Raw genomic sequence first — 20,070 nt, forward strand, 5'->3', positions numbered from 1 at the left:
CGCTGGGACTCTAGCTTAAGAAATGATTTAAGGGAAGAAAAGTCACATATTCACATACAGAATAAACCCTAGTATTTTTTGTACATAGAGAGAAGGATGACTCATCAATGTAATTGTTTGAGAATATCAAATACTCTGAAACAACCCAAATACTTAATAACTAAAGAGAGGCATAAGTTAGGATATTCTTATTTGATGTACAGATATGGCCTCTGTAATATCAAAAAGAACAAGCTTATTTGTTTGATTTATGTATCGTAATGAAAGAACAGTGTTTTTTATAGTTGCGAATATGGTCTTATTTGACTGAGCGTGAAGTTTTAGATGAGAAGCATCGCAGTAACAGTGAATAGTAAACACTAGCTATTGTGCTAAGCACATGATAATTTGCACATGAGAATTCAAACCTAAAGGTGCTATTGGGATCTTCATTTTCTCATTGAAAGAACTGAGGCCTGGAGGTTTGGAGTAACTTGCTCAAGATCACATATTTAGTTGACTGGTAGAACCAAGGTTTGTTTTGGTCTCTGTAGAGCCCAGGGTCTTAACCACAGCATACAGCAAACACATGGAGTGGTATGGGAGGAGGTGGGCACCATAAATCACAACTTCCCATTCATTTGTTCATTCCTTCCTTCATTCAGCAAACATTTATTGTGAACCTGTTACAAAGTGTCCCACACTGCTGGAAGCTTATTCATTACAACTTTTTTTTTTTTTTTTTTTAAGATTTATTTATTTATTTGAGAGAGAGAGTGCACACCAGCAGAGGGAGGTGCAGAAGGAGAGGGAGAGAGAGAATCTTAAGCAGACTCCTTGTTGAGTGTGGAGAATGGGGGGCTTGATCCCATGACCCTGAGATCATGACCCAAGCCAAAACCAAGAGTCAGATGTTAATTAACTGAGCCTCCCAGGTGCCCCTCACTGCAACAGTGCAACAGTGTTAAGAAAACAAAACTCTGTGGTCCAGATTTGGAAGACTATTAGACTAAAATACATTTAGATGGCAGTCCTGGAGTACTAGTGGTGGGATTATTTGCTGTTTTAAAAAAATGTTTAAATATTTAGTTATAAAAGAAAATCTTATACAGCAAGACAGTGAGTCTCTTCCTTAAAGTTTGTTGAAAGCTTTTGACCAATATCTATGCTGGGGCAAATAATCCCTAAATCTCCTTGGATTTACATATGTTAATAATGAGATTTCTTAAGAATTTAGTTAAGTTTTCGGGGGTGCCTGGGTGGCTCAGTGGGTTAAAGCCTCTGCCTTCGGCTCAGGTCATGATCCCGGGTCCTGGGATCAAGTCCCGCATCGGGCTCTCTGCTCAGCAGCGAGCCTGCTTCTCTGTCTCTCTCTGCCTGCCTCTCTGCCTACTTGTGATCTCTGTCAAATAAATAAATAAAATCTTTAAAAAAAAGAATTTAGTTAAGTTTTCACTGATTTTCACATAATTATCTTGTTAACAAAAGTCAGAATATATTTTCGCAGTTATACTAAAATATTTTGAAAGACAATTACCGCTAATCAATGTCCAACTTTGAGTTAGTTTTCATGTTTAATTACAGTGAATATTTATCTCTTCAGCAGTGACTCTTCAAAACATTTTGTTTGAAAGAGTAGTTTGGTCATAATATCAGATTAATGTTATAAAAAAAGGAGAAATCATAGTTTAAAAACATTCCTTTAGAAACTTGAGAGGACTAGCTTCAGTGTATCATAGATATTAAATCTTTAATAAGTATCTTATTAAATAAAGCTTATAATGAAAGTATAGTTTAATTTACTTGACCTTAAAATGTATTGACACTGTGTCACTATTATAGAATTTATTCACATATGTTCTCTAATTTAGTTTAATTATAAAGAAAGCATATTAAAATTATTAGCTTTGGTAAGTCCTTCAGGTATGTGAATTAGAAATTTCTGGGGATGACTGGGTGGCTCAGTCAGTTGAGTGTCTGCCTCTTGGTTTCAGTTCAGGTCATACTCTCAGGGTCCTGAGATCAGGCCCCACATCGTGCTCCATGCTCAGTGGGGAGACTGTTTGAGATTCTCTCTCTCCCTCTTCCTCTGTCCCTCCTTCCATTTTCACTCTCTCTCTCTAAAATAAATAAATCTTTAAAAAACAAACAAACAAAAGAAACTTCTGGGATGTTTTTCCAGCAATAAAATGAGTTTCAGTCAAGACACTCTCAGAGTTTGTTTTCTTCAATGCTAGGTCAATGTGTTCATCAAGTCTTACAACTTACTTCTTTGTCTTTAAAATCAGAAAAGGCAGTTCCTGTTATTTGTAGATAAAACAAAAAGAATTTATTTAGGTCCAAGTTCAATATCTGTGCCCTAATCTCACCTTACTAGGACATCTTGCCCATAAGAAAATTTCTCCATAGGAGCTGATAATACACAGATCCCACAAAACTCAGGAAAAAGTACAATGTGTACTTGGGTACTGTGATCAAAGACAACACTGATGCAGAAATATTTCCAAGCCTGCTCTAAGGAACATTCAGAGGGGTGCAGTGGACAGAAGCTTCTAGACTCTTCTTCCCATCAACACTGTAGTCTCCCCTTACCCTGCAGGTTCAGCAACTCACAGTCACCTGGAGTCTGGAAGCAGATCCTCTGACATATCATCAGAGGGTCAGTAAGTGGCCTAACAAACACCAAGTCCCAATGGCCACATCATCCCTTCACTTCATCACATGGGCATTTTATCATATCTCACACCATCACAAGAAGAAAGGTGAGTACAGTACAATAACAGAGTTTGGTAGACAGTATTCGCATAACTTTTCTTGTGATAGATTGTTATAACTGTTCTATTTTATTATCAGTTATTGTTCTTCATCTCTTACTGTGCCCAATCTATGAACTCAACTTCCTCATCGGTATGTATGTATAGGTCAAAACACAGTCTAAATAGGGTTTGGCACTATCTAAGGTTTGAGGCATCCACTGGGGGTCTTGGAATGTATCCTCTGCAGATAAGGGGGAGGATATGTATTTATTGCTTCTCTTTTCCCTGCAAGAAGCACACATACCCACCACAGCTCCTATCTACCAGGCAAACCTTCATGATTTACATGCCATCCAGGAGATGCCTGGCTCAGGGTTAGGGGTTCCTAAGGAAGGTCCAAAAATGATTTCTTGCTTCTAGAATGGGAGATGTTGGCTGAACCATCTGCCTGAATGTTACTGGGGATGGTTTCCTGCAATCAGTGAGAGTTGGGACCTTGCTTATTGGTGCCAAAACTTATACCCAAACAATCAGTATATCTAAAGAATCTGGGTCCCAAGATGATAGAATCAACCAATCAACCAAACAAAAATCCACTTTTAAGAAGACATTTACAGCCAGCTATTAAATATGACATTTTGCGAGTTTTCAAGACATGAAAGACGTCCATCAGTAAAGATAAGAGTAAATTTTTTAGCTACGTCCTCAAAGAAACAAAAAGAATAATGAGTTGGTCACATCCTCTGTTCTCCTACTGAGCCAAATGCTTATCACTTTGATGGCACATCTATCCATACAGGATCTGCGGACTAGACTCCTGAAGTTCCTTCTAACTTCAAGATTCAAAATGCTAGAAGGGTGGTTCTCAAAGCATAGAACGAGGACCAGAAGCATTAGCATCACTTGCAAACGCATTAGAAATGCAAAATCTAGCCACTTCCTTCTCCTCAGAAACTCTAGGGTGGGCCCAGGTGTCTGTGTTTTAGAAAGGTGTGGTAGTGAGCCTTCAGCATGGTGCCTTACCTAGTGTTCACAACTTTGGGTAGCTCGATCCCACAATAATGGCACTGACTGATGGAACAAACAAAAAATAGCACAGTGATAGTGTAGGACACCATAAAAAGTACTGTGGCCTCGTGTTTGCCCTCTCTTGGATCGCTTCCTGTAGGGAAGCTGGCTGCTATGTTGTGAGGACTTCCAAGTACACCTATAGAGGTTCTTGTGGTAAGGAATTGAGGTAACCGGTCATCACTCACTTGTGAGTGAGCCATCTAGAAAACAGATCAGCCAAATTATGTCCAGACAGTGGAATGCAACCTCATGAACGACAGCACGGTGAGCCATTCTGCTAATGTGCTCCCGTGATACTGACTACAGAAACTGTACAGAGTAATAAAAGCCGATTCCTTCCAAGAGGTGAGTTTTGGGGTAATTTTCTTTGTTGCCTTAGGTAACTAATATACAAACCCTCCAGTGATTCCGATACATGCTGAACTTGAGAACCACTGAACTAAAACATCCATTCATTCTCCAAATAATTATTTCTCATATTTCCTATGTGCTAGGCTAGAGCATGAACATGATGGACAAAACAGACACATTCCAGCCCTCGATGCACCCTGTTCTTTTCCTTTATTGCATAGTTTGTGATTTTATTTTATTTAGGGAACACACACTTATGTGGGTCACCCACTGCACCCTGAGTTTGTGGTGATCAGGACCTTTGCCTGGTTTCCTTCCCTCTATCCCTGCCTGTGCCTAGTCCTGCACCTGCTACATGGGAGGTGCCTACATGGGAGGTACCCATCCACTTGGTGGGTGGCCTTTTCTTTTCCATCTTCCCCATCTTCCTCCAATAGGATGAACTGAGGCCCCAGGAACAGCAACCAATAACAAGACATTTAAGGCATTCAAGGTGTGATCCTGTGGGAAGTGCATGGCCATTGGCTATAAATTTCCATGGAAAGAAATGTCTTGTATGTTCAAAACAGTCAATTTTTAGAGCCCGTCTATATTACACAAGCAGATTCATAAACACAAACAAGGGAAATATATGCAGTGGGTTTAGAAATATAAGTAATTAAATGTGAGACTATTTTCCCGTATGGATGATCACATCAATAAAGTACAGAGACTCATCTTGCTTTACCTCCAGGTGGAGCCCTGTGCTAATGAGGAAAGCAGAATATCAGGAAATTGTGTGTCTCTGAGAAAGGACATCCTACTGACCCCCAAACTTCCGTAGAACCCTCCACTGTGCACCCAGAAACGTCCTGATCTCACTGACTGTCTCTATTATGGTTTCTTCTGTACAGCAAGGGACAGGAGAGGTTAGTGTCTGGAAATGCTAAGGTTGTGAGTTTAGGAAGTCAATAATTTTTTTCAATGTCACTTTAGAACATGAAGGAGTATTTGGAGAATGGTTTTTGTTTGTTTGTTTGTTTTAAATGCAGGCTCTACACCTTGTGTGGAGCCCAGGGCAGGGTTTGAACCCATGACCCTAAGATGGCGACCTGAGCCGAGATCAAGAATCAAGTGCTTAACTTACTGAGCCACTCGGGCGCCCATGGAGAATACTTTTTAGAACAGAAAACAACTCATGGATTTTTAAAAATTCTTGTGGCAGAAAGTTGGAGATGTGAGTGACATCATTTTACCAATACTTAGGAACATCAGAGAATTTATCAAACAGACTCTGGCTCTTAGCATATTTCTGAGCAAGATCAAAGAGGAGGCAGGCCAATGGCAACATCTGCAGGGTCTTCAGAGGGTGAACAGTGCCCTGCTGGGCACATCTCGCCCGGGCTGCCTCTCCTGCCCATTCTTCATGAGGGCTCGCACTAAAATCTGTCTGGGAACAAGAACAGCAATTGAATGTGATGATGGCTGGCCAGGTCTTCTGAGACACTGGTATCCCCAGTCACCCAGCACAGCTCGCCCAGTGGGAATTTAAGACTTCTGTAATTACCTGGTTGCTCTTTCTCATTTTTCCAGGATTAGCAGAACTCGCAGTGCTGTCCTGTACAACTCTGTGTGACGATGGAGATGTTCCCCCTCTGCACTGCCTACCAAGGCCAGCAGTTGCCAGAACACGGGGCTGTTTAGAACTTGAAAGGAAATCGGGGCTTGAGGAACCAAATCTTCCCTTTTGTTTAATCCTAATTAATTTACATGTAAATAGCCACATGGTGGTGGTGGTTGGCTGCCACTCTGGACAGGACAGTGGTAGAAAACGGGAATCCTCATAAATCCGTAAATCCATGCACCAACTCACCTCGAGGAAGATTTTTATCATTCTCATTTCCTCTAAGAGCACAGGGAGGCTTGCAGGAGGAAGAGACCCGCCCATGATCAAAAAGGTACTAAATGGCAGAGAACAATTCACACGTCACCTCTCCAGACTCAGTCAGCACTCCTGCAATGCCATCGAAGTGTGTTTCCCCTTCTTCAAGTCAAAGAAGTCTCAAAGGCAAGTGTCAGCCTCTGAAAACTCCAAATTCTCAGTAAAGAGCTATGAAAGGAAGCTATCCATATGTGGCAGGATTCCTTTCAACAAAAACACATGGAAAAAGGTTTCTCTACAGCTATGAGGCTCTAACTTGAATTTTTCGAACTACACATCGTGGTAAGCGTATTTGACAGCCCTCACTGTGCTTGAAAACTTTTGCTCCAAGCAAGAGATAGCCCCATGAATTCATGAGAAGGCAACAATATGAAAAAGATTTTATTAAACTTCCGCCACATCCTATTATGCTGTCTAAGCATGATTCTATCCGACTTAACCTTTGCTGACAAATGAGATTATACTTTCTTTCCTAAATCAACAGGATCCCATGAAATTGCACAAAAGATAAAGTACTTAGCATTTCAGGACTGATTTGGAAATAGAGTGTCGAAGCCATGACATTAGAAGGGGGGTTAGCTATGCCTAAGGAGAATAATCTGCAGAGTCATATCGTAAATTCTGTCTTGAATTCTATGTAAAATATTTCACATTATTGTAATAACAGAAACTCACTCCAAAATCCACCTGAAATTCTTGTATCCATAACTAAACCACTGTCATCTCCATAAATCTCTCCTTTATTCACAGGGACCCACTGTGTGGCCCAAGTTAAGATATAGGGTTGGAAATTCGTTGAAATTAGGGTGGAGAGCATCACAGTTTTTTGTAGACAAACTAATATCTTTTGGTTCTGTTGCAGCTATCATATTGCCAAAGGGATCAGAGATATTCCTTGATATCACCCTACTTGGGTAAAATCAAAAAGATAATGGGATGATTAGCTGAAACATAGGTAAAGAAATGGGGTTTAAGACCACACATTTTGAGGATCAAAGTCTGGCTGCAAAAAATATATATATAATAAGCCAAGTGTGATGATCCTGTTAGATAAAACAATCCATTTTTAAAATTAGAGCTAGTGCACTCTGGTAGCAAGAGCTGTAGAAGGTCCTAGAATTATTCTCATCAGAGCCTGCACCTACTGTCTTACAGCACATGACACTGTTGTACCTTCACAAATTCAGCTCCTTACTCTGGCATCACGTGGACAAAGTGAATGGGTGAGTGGGTGGTGGGTCAGAGATGACCCAGGTGGGGTCTGTGTGTCCTCCCCTTGAATCCCATGGGCCCCTGACTACTATGACCCACAGAATACAGTGCAAGTGATCCTGTGTATGTCTCTAGGCCTCAGCCCTAAGAAACTTGCTGGGAGACCCAGGCATCCATTTAAGAGGTCCAAGTACCTTGAGACCACCATGCAAGAGACCACATGTAGGCACAGAGTCAACAGTTCCAGTTGAGCCCACCCTCCCAGCCATCCACACCAAGGGGTTCAACCATGGGAGGGAAGACATCACAGGAAGCAGTTGGATACCACCAAGTGACTCCGTCTGGTGCCGGTGGAACAGAAGAATCACCCAGCCAAGCCCTTCCTGACCCACAAAATCATGACAGAAAATAAAACAGTTCTTGCTTTACACCTTGAAATTTGGGGGGTACTTTGTTATGCCCAAGAGATAATCAGAACAGAGTATTTCTACTATCTTCAGCTAATCTATACTTCCTCTAAAACCACCTTCTAATTGCTCCTAAACGTTGCCCCCAGGCCAAGACACAGCAAGGGGAAGCAAGAGGAGTATGGGTCTCAGTTTCTGTACTCCTCTCCGATTAAATAATGCAACTGTACATTCACTAAATATTAAGTCTAACCCTGCCAGCCTGATTATCCATTTTTATATACACTTACCAATGAAGCCAGAAGATGGTGGATTGGGCTGAATCTTCTCCTTGGTGTTCTCCTGGATAATGTCCCAAAGCTGCCATATAAATTTTGGATGAAGAATGTAGAATGGCTGATTTGGATTTCTCTGACGGTGCTGAACATAGGGAGTGAACAGGTTGTAATCTGGCTTCTTGTACCACTAAAAAAAAAAAAAAAAAAAAAAAAAAAAAATCAACACAATCAAGTATAGAGCCTCACACTGTGAAAAGGAAACTGGGCAGCATCTGGGGTGGGAGGAAGTGGAAGCTACTTCCAGGCTGAGGGAACAGGATGGGGAGGTGATGACTGTCACTTCCTCAGATGCTGCCTCACTGGACAAGGAAACCAGAACAAAGAGAGATAGGGTTCTAGCTCTGGAGGACGGATGCTTTGTTCTTTAGTGAAATATGGGAAGTGAGGTAGGGCAGGGGTGCCAGACTCTTCTGTAAATAGTCACTAAACACTTTAGGCATTGTGAGCCACACAGTCTTCTTCAACTAGTCAATTCTTCCATTGTACTGAAAAGTCACAGCCGATAGAGCACAAATGGGCATTACTGTGTCCCAATAAAACTTTATTTATAAAGGGCCATATTTGGTTGACTCCTGGGATCCATCAGTGTATTTCAAAAACATGTGCTCCATATCTAACGTGCAGTGAGAAAAGCATGCCAGTTATTCCCTAGGTCTGGGGTGGGACTGGGAAGAATGACAGGTGGAACATCAGGAACTCTTGATTTTTTTTTTAATTTTTTTAGATTGTATTTATTTATTTGATAGAAAAAGAGAGAATACAAGCAGGCGGAGCAGCAGGCAATGGGGGAGGGAGAAGCAGGCTCCCTATGGAGCAGGGAGCCCAATGCGGAACTCAATCCCAGGACCCTGGGATCATGACCTGAGCCGAAGGTAGACGCTCAACCGACTGAGCCACCCAGGTGCCCAGAACTCTTTAGAGTGATGAAAATACTCCATTTCCTAACTGTGGTGATAGATACATGACTATATAAATTTGCTAATACTCATAAAAATGTATACTTCTACTGATTATACATACATTATGGTATGAAAAAATGCACAATAATGTTGATTGTTTTTTAAATGTCTTTAGAATGTCTCAGGTGCCATCATGAAATGGGATTTGGAGGTATGTGGGGGAGAGACTTAGATCATAAGGCTCTGAGGACCCCATTATCCCTTCGAATAGACACCTTGGGGAGATTAGTAGGTATATATTAAGACCCAAAGTAATATTCCCTGATTGTATGGGTTCTGTGGCTTCAACAATTTTTGAGAAGGGCTTGGCCCAATCATCTTTAGTAAACGTTGCCCCCAGGCCAAGACACAGCAAGGGGAAGCAAGAGGAGTATGGGTCTCAGTTTCTGTACCCCTCTCCCCCTCCAGAGCACAGAACACACAGAAAGTAGCCCTGTCACCTGGATTTTGGCACTATCGTGCTCATGCCATTGGGTTGGACAGCACTGTGCCCTGGGCTTGGTTTCTTCCAAAGGAGGAAGAAATAAGGTCCCATGGTTAGGGCTCTCAGTCTGTCCCAAACAGTAAGAAATTGGTCAGAACTTAAAGCCAGGGAACTTCAGTCTGGAAAGGAAGCTGAAGAGTTCCAACATGAATTTCCTGTTTGATTCTTGGTAGACAGTACCTGTGAGAACCAGCTGGAGAGCTTTCTCAAAAAATACCCACTCAGTCTGCAGGCTACATATCTGGAAATGGGGCTCTGACAGATACATCTGGAAAATACTCTCCAGATGATTGTGGTTCATACTCCTAGTTAAGAACCAGTTAGCAATCATGCTAGGTAAATGTCCAGCCTCAGTCTCAAGATGCACAGTGACAGAATATCCCCAGAGGGACCCATTTGACCTTGGACAACTGGTCTGTTGGAAAGTTACCTCTTGGGGGAGCCAAGATCTGTTCCTCCACTTTCATCTTAAGGAAGGATGCATTCTCTTAGGTCATGGCAGAACGAGTTGAAAGATGCTTTTTTTTTGGCACAGCTCACAGCATCTTTCATGAAACTAAACTGTCCTACATCTTTCCCAGCCCTCCTTAAAAAACAAGTGCACTGGCTTTTCATCCAAGTTTTGGCCAAAAGTAACTAGCTGCTCATTTAGATGGGCAATGATTTGCCAGAATGCCATGAATGTAACTCGCTTATATTTTGATGCCTAGTAATAATCTTGTTTACACTATACCATGTAAAATTAAAGAAGGTTTAGAGGCAGAAGCCAAAGAGTGGCACACTCCAAAAAAGCCTGTAATAGGTTCCACTTAAAGAATAATAAGCTGCTGCGTCACAAAGTTTAAATTCTCTTGCCAAGCACTTTGAATTTACTTCAGAAGATCTTATAACTAGCAAGGTGAAGTAACCCTATCACAATGGAAACAATCTGAGTTTACCTGGCCCAGCCTCTAGGGTAACTAGGAATATCTGAACATTGTGACACTGTCATTTGTTTTTGTTTTTAAATCCTTGAGAGCAAAAGCCCTTTTTTCATTAGATAGACCATGTTCACCAAGTATGCGCTGGGAACTTGGTATCAAAACGGTGTGATACGCATGTATTTAAGTAGCTCCCATGATTGGCTTCCTTCTGTGAAAGTTTAATCCCTGACCTGCTCCCATTATTAATCAGTCAGTGGCACTGTCTGACTGCTAGGATAGGGGCACTTACCCTAATGAAAACACTTACCAGATTAAGATTTGCAGAATAAGGAGCAGGGTCCCAGGCTACCAAAATGACATCTTTATACAATGAGCTGTCAATGAAGTGATGGTTGGGGTTGGTCAGAATCTGCAAATACAAATGAAAGGCATTTCAAAACAAGTGTTTTGTTCTTCAGAATCACATCTTAAAAATAAAATGAAAATTTAAAAAATGAATCAGAGCAAGAAAAAAAGGAAGCTGTTCAGACTTTGTCTTTTCCTCTGCAGGATGGAGAGGTGAGCCTCGCATGTTAATGTGAGTAAAGACATGTCTTTGGGGAGGGATGCCTGGGTGGCTCAGTGGGTTAAAGCCTCTGCCTTTGGCTCAGGTCATGATTCCAGGGTCCTAGGATCGAGCCCCACATCAAGCTCTCTGCCTGGTGGGGAGCCTGCTTCTTCCTTTCTCTCTGCCTACTTGTGATCTCTGTCTGTCAAATAAATAAATAAAATCTTTTAAAAAAAAAATGTCTGGGGGAAATGAAGGTTAAAAATAAAATCCCCCAGCACCTCTATTTTCACCAGCACTGTACTCATAGCCCGTATCATCGAATCAGCTCCCAAAAGATGCAATGCCCTAGCTAAATCAGCACCTGCAACGTCTTCTCCAGTTATTTTCACAAGTGACTGGGGAGGCAGGTGCCATTTTGGATGACTCGTCTTATGATGGGCCAGCTGGTGGATGGCAGCTGCCATGTGACTTCCTCCCTCTGTGGCCTTATCCGGTCCTGGAGGAGTCCTTTGATCTCACCTACCAATCATCTTTTTTTAACCACAATTTTAGAGGGGGGAAAAAAGGATTGGTTGTCGTCAGTTTTCAGTTCTCGAGATATACTTTCTTTCTTCACATTTGAAATTTTCTCAAGCCAGGGTGTATCTTACAGGGGACACATATTTTCCTTCGGTGGGGTAGCTAACGCTGAAAAGCTGGGAAGCTGTGATTCAGTGAATGGTGGCTCCTACGATCGATGGCATCTAAGAAGTGAGGAAATATAGCGATTGTTTCTTCCTTTGCTGCAGGCTGCCTGGCTCAGGGTACCACGCAGAAAGCTAATCTTTCCTCCTGCAAGCAACCTGTCATAAATCATCCATCATCTCATGTTCTTTCTCTATAGTTTGAAACTCTGGGAACTGCTGTGGTTTTCAGAATAATTTTGCTTTGAATTTGGAAAACATTCTTATGGAGAACACCAGGAAAAAAAAAATACTCCCGTTTTTAACAAAACAATTCATTTACTTTTTAAAATTTTTCAAATGACGGACTAAAGTTTGCAAGCCACACTATTGACCCTTGGATTTTGTAACCCTTGGTTTTTTCACCTTTATCGCCAGCCTTTCTCATAGCTGTGATTTCTTTTAAATTTAACTGTCTTTTCCTCCATTCCTAAAATGCAATATGCTAAGTCTATGATTATGTACATACACGTGTGTATGCATATACACATACAGTTTTACATGTATGTTGATCTTTCCTTTTTAAAAAAAAAATCTTTTCAGTGTTCCAGAATTCATTGTTTATGCACCATACCCAGTGTTCCATGCAATACGTGCCCTCCATAATACCCACCACCAGGCTCACCCAACCCCCCACCCACCTCCCCTCCAAAACCCTCAGTTTGTTTCTCGGACTCCACAGTCTCTCGTGGTTGTCTCTCCCTCCAGTTTCCCCCAACCCACTTCTCTTCTCCATCTCCCCATGTCCTCTGTGTTATTCCTTATGCTCAACAAATAAGCAAAACCATATGATAAATGACTCTCTCTGCTTGACTTAGTTCACTCAGCATAATCTCTTCCAATCTCATAATCTCTTCCAATCTTGCTTTTAACCTTATTTACTCACGTCTTCCTATTCATGTCACACAGAAGTTCCTATTTATCTGTATTTTTTCTCAATTCCTTTAATTACAAGACCCATAGAAATAAGCAAGACCACGGTCCATGAAAACTGGGTAGTTTCTCTTCACTCACCCAGTAAGATGTACATCCATGAAGACACCCCATCCATCTTACCTGGGAATTAATGATGCGCACGGTGGTTTTATTTCCAACATCTTTCTCGTAGCCGCGTGTAGGAGCAGAGTTGAATCTCAAAACTGCATCATGAGAATCTAAGGGTACATAAGTGACAAACTAACTGTATTTTTTGCTGTCAAATCAACGTAATTTAGAAAAAGCATTAAAGCAAAATTTTCAATACCTGAAGCTAATAAGAAACAGCCAATTAAGCTACCTATACACATATTTCTCAGTATAGTGTGTTTATAGGATGGGGTCCCAAGCTTGGGGACATATGGAAACATATGAATCCATGACAGGTGGTCCTATATCATCTATATATGAAGCTATATTTAGATACTCCTTATGTGTTCACATTCTTTAAAGGTAACCTGCTCTATGCAGCCTTTCTCTGAACAATTGTAGAATATTTCAAAAATGGAGTCTGTGGGAGCAGGGAAGGATGCTGCAGACAGGGGCTGCCTGTGTGGTTCTTTACTGCTGGGAGCATGGAGGCTTCCCACAGTTCCACTAATGTCGCTGCCTGCACTGAGACCAAGGGCGTCTCTCACAGAGGAAGAGCCACAGCCTTTAATGCAACTTCCATTCCTTAGGGTACCGGTTTGTACTTAAAAAGAAAACCAGCCCTCGGGTGCCTGAGTGGCTCAGTCAGTTAAGTGTCTGCCTCTGAGGCGGGTCATGGTCCTGGGGTCCTGGGATCAAGTCCCATGTCAGGCTCCCTGCTCCATGGGAAGCCTGCTTCTCCTCTCTCTGCCCCTCTCTCTCTCTATCTATCTCTCCATCTCTCCTGAATAAACAAATAAAAATCTTAAAAAAAAAATCCAAAACCACAGCCCTATATAACACCATATGTTAACTATGCTGGAATTAAAACTGAAAAGTTAGAAACAAAACAAAACAAAACCAGTCATGGCTTCCGTGTTTCACATAGTGTTGCTGATGCCCAGAGGACCCAGGTGAGAGCAATCACGCGCATTCTGCATCCCCAGCAATGGTGTGACTTCCTGCCGCAGCCCTGGAGGACCGGAAGCCCCACCAATGGTACTGGCTGCCAGGGTACTTTGCACTCCGTAAGGGCACACTTTGGTTCACCGAGCCTCAAGTACAACATAAATCTCTGTCTCTCTCCATTCAACAGGACAGATTTTTTTTCAAGTTCCTAGAGGTCCTGGGTGAAAACAAAGCTCCCATCTCCTGCAGGCCGACAGGGACACAAACAGCTAGAGGCAGAGGAGAGTGAGCTCACCCGATTAAGGGATGGGAATGGGGATATGTTCCCTTCCCACAAAGGAGTCTATATGCATACCTATATCTGGAAATTTCCTGAGCCAGCTACTGTGTTGCCCAGAAACCAGAGTTAATCAGCAATAAGGGAATTTCTATGGGCTATCTTTAGCTTCAAAAATTCCACGCACATTTCAAGTTTAACTTGGTTAGAGCAGCAACAATGCCATGTGTGTGAGAGAAAGAGAGAGAAAGGTAAGATTACATATTTCTGATTTGCCGAAAAACCTTTGGAGGTACCCTGTGTTTACTGCATTTACTGTGACCATACCCCAGGCAAGTCGCTAAAGCAGCCCATTTTCTTCACTTGAGTCCTGCTACCCCTCCCGAGCAGTCTCCTTGGGAGAGACCTTCCTGTTCCCTTAGTAGAGACTCCTTGGGCACACATGTCACCATCAAAACAGTGTTACGTTAGGTACCTTTCTTGAGCTTCTGAGCTCTGAGCTCGAAAGAATTTGTATTCCAGTTTCAAGCACCAGAATTAAATAGAACACAAAGAATGCATAAAAGATTCCTGGCTATGCCATTAAAAAAATTCTACTGTGTTGGGGCACATGGATGTCTCAGTCAGTTAGGTGTCTGCCTTCAGATCAGGTCATGATCTTGGGTCCTGGGATCGAGTCCCACATCAGGCTCTCTGCTCAGCAAGGAGTCTGCTTCTCCCTCTGCCTGCTGCCCACCCCGGTTGTGCACGTTCTCTTTCTCTCTCTGTTAAATAAATAAAATATTTTTTTAAAAAAGTTCTACAGTGTCCTTTCAGGGGAAATGTCCCAGGGGTCAGCAAGCTATGACCAGCCACCTGTTTTAGTAACTAAAGCTGTACCATGACACAGGCACACTCATTTGTTTATCTACTGTCTGTTAATGGCAGAGGTGAGTGGTGACGGTGACCCATGACTCCCAAAGCCAAAAATATTTACTTCCTGGCTCTTATTAAAAAATAAAAAGAAAACAAAAGAGGTTTGCCAATCTTGATGTTCTAGGTGATCCATTGCTTTGCATAAACGATGTCAAAAAACATGAACACTTCTATTTTCTTTATAAGTACTTGTTTGCACATCTTTTGTAATGAATCGTTTTATTATTTATTTTTATTGAATAGTACTTTGTCACAAAAATTCAAATGATATTTAAGGAAAAATTAGATTTCCCAAACCAGTGGTTCTCACTTTGGGGGTCTTGGAACACTTTCACACTCTTGAAAATTATCAAAAACCCAAAGTCCTTTTGTTTATTTGGATTATATTTTTCAGTGTATGCCACCTTAGGAAGTAAAATCAGAAGACATTTATTTATTTATTTTATTATCTATGTATTATTATTTATTTTAAAATAAAATATTTTTATGAAAAATAACCATATTTTCAAAAAATAGTGAGAAGACTGGCACTGATTTAAATGTTTGCAAATCTCTCTAACGCCTGGCTTTTCAAAAGACAGCTGGTTTTTCTTATCTGCTTCTGCATTCTATCTGCTGCAATGTATTGATTTAGTTGAATTATGTCAAGGCTCAGATATATTGCTGAAAATGTAAGGAGTACTTTAAGTCTTCCCAGATTATGGGAAATATCCTTCTTTGATTCTTCATCAAAACTTGACAAGTGCTGGTTTCTTAAAAAAACACAAACAAGAAAAACTTCTGTAATACGGAATGTGAAACAATGTAAATGAATGCTCCATGCTCTATTCCACTGAAATCCATCCAAAGACCTCATCTTGCTCTTAAAATGGATTACTCACCCAGGCATGATTTTGTAGCATTGCACAATGATCATTTGGAGCTATGAGTTCGACCGATAATGCAGATCTTCCAAATATTGATGCATTTCATTACAAAGTATCCCCCCAAATCACATCAGTTAAATTACCACACATCTCATCAGTTTTAAGTATGGGAAGCTTCCAAGTTTGAAACCATGTGTCTTACGGTTGATGAGGCTGAAGCCAGGAGAAAGTTTAAAGCTTGTTTTTCAGAAAACTGTTTCCACCTAATCAGCTATTGTGCCTTTTCAGACCCCTCTAACAAGCCCACTGGCTCTCTCTGCAGAAGCCTGGACTCAAGGTCAACTGATATGCCTCCAGCCTGGGAACAAACGAGGTCCCATATTCCTTACCCAAGATAACAAGGCCAAGGCCCCATCCAGTTTAAAATGGTTCTTGGAGCAAACCCACAGCCCCTCCTCCTTGTCTGAAGATAACATCCTGACGTCAGGGGCTGAATGCTGCCTCGTTCTGATGTGAAGTCTCTGCCCCAGTGAACACAGGATGTATGTTACATGTACGTTTGCTCAGTGTACATATTCCATCTTTCTTCATGAGCTGTCATAAGTTTCGCTGCCCTTTTCATCCATATGTATGCAATTTCAACCCCTGTGATTATAAATAACTCTTTCTCTCCCCCTTTGGGGAGGCAGATTTGAGGCTTGTCCTCTTGTGTCCTGGTTTGGCTGCGTTAAATAAACCATTCCCTTGCTGCATGCCTGATGTCTCAGGGATCGGCTTTGCGGTGCATCGGGTAGAGGAACTTGGGTTCAGTTCCAAGTTCATGGTTGAAAGCTTGAGGTTTATCACTGGCAAAAAATACTGTCAGCTCTTTTCCTAAAAGTGACAGGCTTACTCAATTCCTTTTTGAGAAATTATCTACCAAATAGGCAGGTCTGAATAAAGTATGCCAATCAGTCATGGGTTTCAAGTAAAAACTGTGTTTCATGACGAAAGTGGCTACTGCCGCTCATAACTTGAACCACACAAGGGCTTCTCTGCTGTGCGCTGGTATGCGGAAGTGTGTTTTCATTTTTTTGCCCACTTTGTCTTAAAAATACATGAGTCAATGATTGATATTTAATAAAACAAACTTTTTTTTTTTTCATTTTTTCCTACTTCATCAAGGACATTTGTAAGTGAAACGGGCACTCTCTTCTTTCCCCACGGAGCGTGGCTGTGAAAACCAGCATGACTAGTAAGTAATGTTGGATACGACTGCCTAAAACTACCCTAACCAGGAGTTTTACCTACCTCTGCCTCTACATCACCAGTGAAGGTCCAACAGTTCAGAAGACCCCTGTGCATTATTATAAGAAATAGTTTTCACTCTATGAGTTCCTGAAATGGTCTTGGGGACCCCAAATGAGAACCACACACACTACGTGAACTGCTGATCTGGGGCGACCTTCTCTGAGGGACGAGAGACTCCAGACGTGAGGTGACCTTCAGGAATGAAGATAACCAGGACAACACAAGGACGAGAAGCGTGAGGCCAGCACATCTGAGCCACAGCCCTCCCGCTAAACCATGCCGCCCTTGGACACGGACTCTGTCTAAAGCCAAGGTGAACAAGCCAAGGCTCCTGAGCTGGGGCCGGGTACTGCAAATTAATGAAGTGGATGCTCCAAATTCCCTGGAGGGCCCCCGAAAGTGTCGCAGCTTTGAAATGCCAGGATTCTGGGATGCCTGGATGGCTCAATCCTTAGCGTCTGCCTTCAGCTCAGGTCATGATCCCTGGGTCCTGGGATCCAGCTCTGCATCAGGCTCCCTGCTCTGCGGGAAGCCTGCTTCTCCCTCTCTCACTCCCCCTGCTTATGCGTTCTCTCTCACTATGTCTGTCAAATAAATAATAAAATCTTCAAAAAAAAAAAAAAAAAACAAACAAAGAAAAAGAAAAAGAAAAAAATTAAAAGAAATGCCAGGATTCTACACTGGGGTGTGTTAAGCCTTCCAGGAACAGCACGGGGCATGGAAACGGAAGCTGGCTTTGTTCCTTTGGAAGTGGTGGGAGTGGAATGAGTTAAAAGGTCACTTTTCGGGGAGGAGGCAGGGAGGTAGAGACAGAGGGAGGCTGCTATGGATGGAGATACAACCTCCCCAGAGCTGCCAGCAGGAGCAGGATGGGAGGGGGAAGCAGGTGCGGGTGAGCGGGGCAAGCCCAGAGTGTGTCTATCAGGCAGACATGTTTTGTAAACCTCTGCCCAGCTATGCGTCTCCTCGATAGTGTGCCTGAAAAACTAAGCTGTCCATTCATATTTACGCAAGGAGGAATGGATCAGACAGCAAGCACACGGGGAATAAAGTAAAGCCTCATTGCTGAAGAAGGCATTTCCAGGGTAGAGCCATTTCGTGTTGACCTTGAGAACCAAGCCAGGCTGCAGGCATTCACTGAACAAAGATTAAAAAAAAAAAAAAAAAAATCAAAACCCTTTAAGGAGCAGCCAGTCCGGAGGTGCAGGAGCACTAAGTCACTGCCCTGCCTTGGGTACTGGGCTCCCTCATCTCCTCCTCCTTTTCTGTGCTCCTCCAGAACACAAAATCTGAACCAGCAAGGGAGCAAAAGCCTTCAGTCTTTAGGGGAGGGCCTGCCAGCGATGACTCATCCCTCTCAAGACTCCACCGCCTGGCCTGTCTCACCTCTCCCTGGGACTGCCACAGTGACTGACTTTCTTTGTGCCCTGTGATCCAGGCTCTGGAACACTCTCTCTCCTATGAAAAGTTGACCCATCACTTCCCTGCTTCAAAGATCACAAGGCCTCTCTCTGCACCAGGAGCACAGGGTCAGAGTTGGGAGTTTCTGGAGAGGGAGAGTGGGGCTTAATGGAGTCCAGGTTCCACCCCCTGTGCCTCTAGGTGCCTCCATAAAGCAGGAATCATTGTATCCTTGGCTTGCAACAGGGAACGGAAGAGCATTTAAAAGAGGACTTTGCAGCAGTAGACACCTAGAAGGGGCACCTTTTATTACAATTATTATGTGAAGTCTAATTTCTGGAGTGAGATGCGTGAGAACATCATGAGCTGCCCGCTTGCCTGCTTATTGGCTTAGGTCCCTCCCCACTCCAGGCCCCTTGTGCTCGCTGGAGGTCTCACCAGCCCCACAGCTCCCCTACCCCGGTGCCCTCTGTGTACCCCCACCCCACTCCCAGAACTCCTCACATTGTCTCGCTTGTTACCCTGGCCTTTGTCCTGGATTTCCCTCTTCTGGGCAGTCCTTGCTAACCTCCTCTACCTACTGGCCATCAGCTCTCATGGTGGCTCATGGTTCTGTTGTCATTTCTTCCCTGTCAGTTTGCATATCTCTCTGTTCTTCCAGTCATGGGACTGGAACTGCCCATTACATTCAGTCTCCCCCACTAGACTGCCAAGGATTTAAGCTCTAGCTCTGTGCCTTACTCATCTTTGCATCACTATTGCCCAACATAGAATCAGGCCTTGGTGAGTTGGGGATCAATAAATAATCGATGCCTGTTCAATGACTATATGATCTGCGCTCTCACCTTTTAAGATATCAGGATATGTCAAACCCCAACCTCTTAACCACCAAGTACTATATGCCCCTCTTCTTACAGACCTCTGCACCCTCCCATCCCCCTCCCTCCACACACTTCTCAGAATTTGAGTTTCAAGCACACAGATCCTGATTTCCCATACCAAGGCTACTACTGTTGGACATTTCTCCTCTGTTGGGAGTCTGCACAAGACTGCTGGTACTCACTACCAAATTATTACTGTTTATATGTACGGCTGAAAAAAAAAAATCATCTCTCGGTTCCAGGAAAGATTGTTCCATGTTTCCAAAACAGTTCCGTTTGCTTTTCAATAACATATTCAAAGTGGAGGTGTTTACAACTGCTGCATCATTCTCAAAAACAATGAACACGGTAAGACTCAGATTAGCAGAGCAGGGAAACAGGACTGCATCGCCCGCGGAGCAACCAGCAGGGGGAGCTAGAGGGCAGCCGATAAGCAAACCTGAGGCGCAACGGGTCTCCCTTTCGGAGAACCCCGGGGTGGCCGCGCCCGCGCCGAGGGTCAGCCTGGAGGGGCCTCCTGGCAGGGCTGACGTGGAGCTAGCCTCCGGTACTTTCTTAGCTTCTTCGTCAGTTTTTCATGACACCATGGCTTTCTGTAAGTTCTCTGATCTTCCCTTAGCCAGTTTCACAAGTTGAAATCTAAGGGCCACGAAATCTAAGGGCCATGATTTTCGCTGACTAGCAGAACACGCCCCAATATCCCAAGTCGCCTGAAGGAATCCATGGCATGAATGTGTTTTTATCAGGAGTACCA

The 20,070-nt window shown here is 42.8% G+C and overlaps 1 protein-coding gene across 2 annotated transcripts in view; it reads right to left on the reverse strand.

Annotated features, from left to right (window-relative positions):
• Positions 1-20,070, reverse strand: part of ST6GAL2 (ST6 beta-galactoside alpha-2,6-sialyltransferase 2) — an 80,118-nt gene that overhangs the window by 15,717 nt on the left and 44,331 nt on the right. For both annotated transcript variants that reach the window (XM_059406380.1, XM_059406378.1), the window contains exons 3-5: positions 12,730-12,827; positions 10,709-10,810; positions 7,988-8,162 (exon numbers count right to left, since the gene is read on the reverse strand). In XM_059406380.1, coding sequence (XP_059262363.1) covers positions 7,988-8,162; positions 10,709-10,810; positions 12,730-12,827 — 375 coding nt within the window. The remainder of the gene's footprint in view (positions 1-7,987; positions 8,163-10,708; positions 10,811-12,729; positions 12,828-20,070) is intronic.

The sequence above is a fragment of the Mustela nigripes genome, chromosome 7 (genome assembly GCF_022355385.1).
Source record: "Mustela nigripes isolate SB6536 chromosome 7, MUSNIG.SB6536, whole genome shotgun sequence".
Taxonomy (NCBI): Eukaryota; Metazoa; Chordata; class Mammalia; order Carnivora; family Mustelidae; genus Mustela; species Mustela nigripes.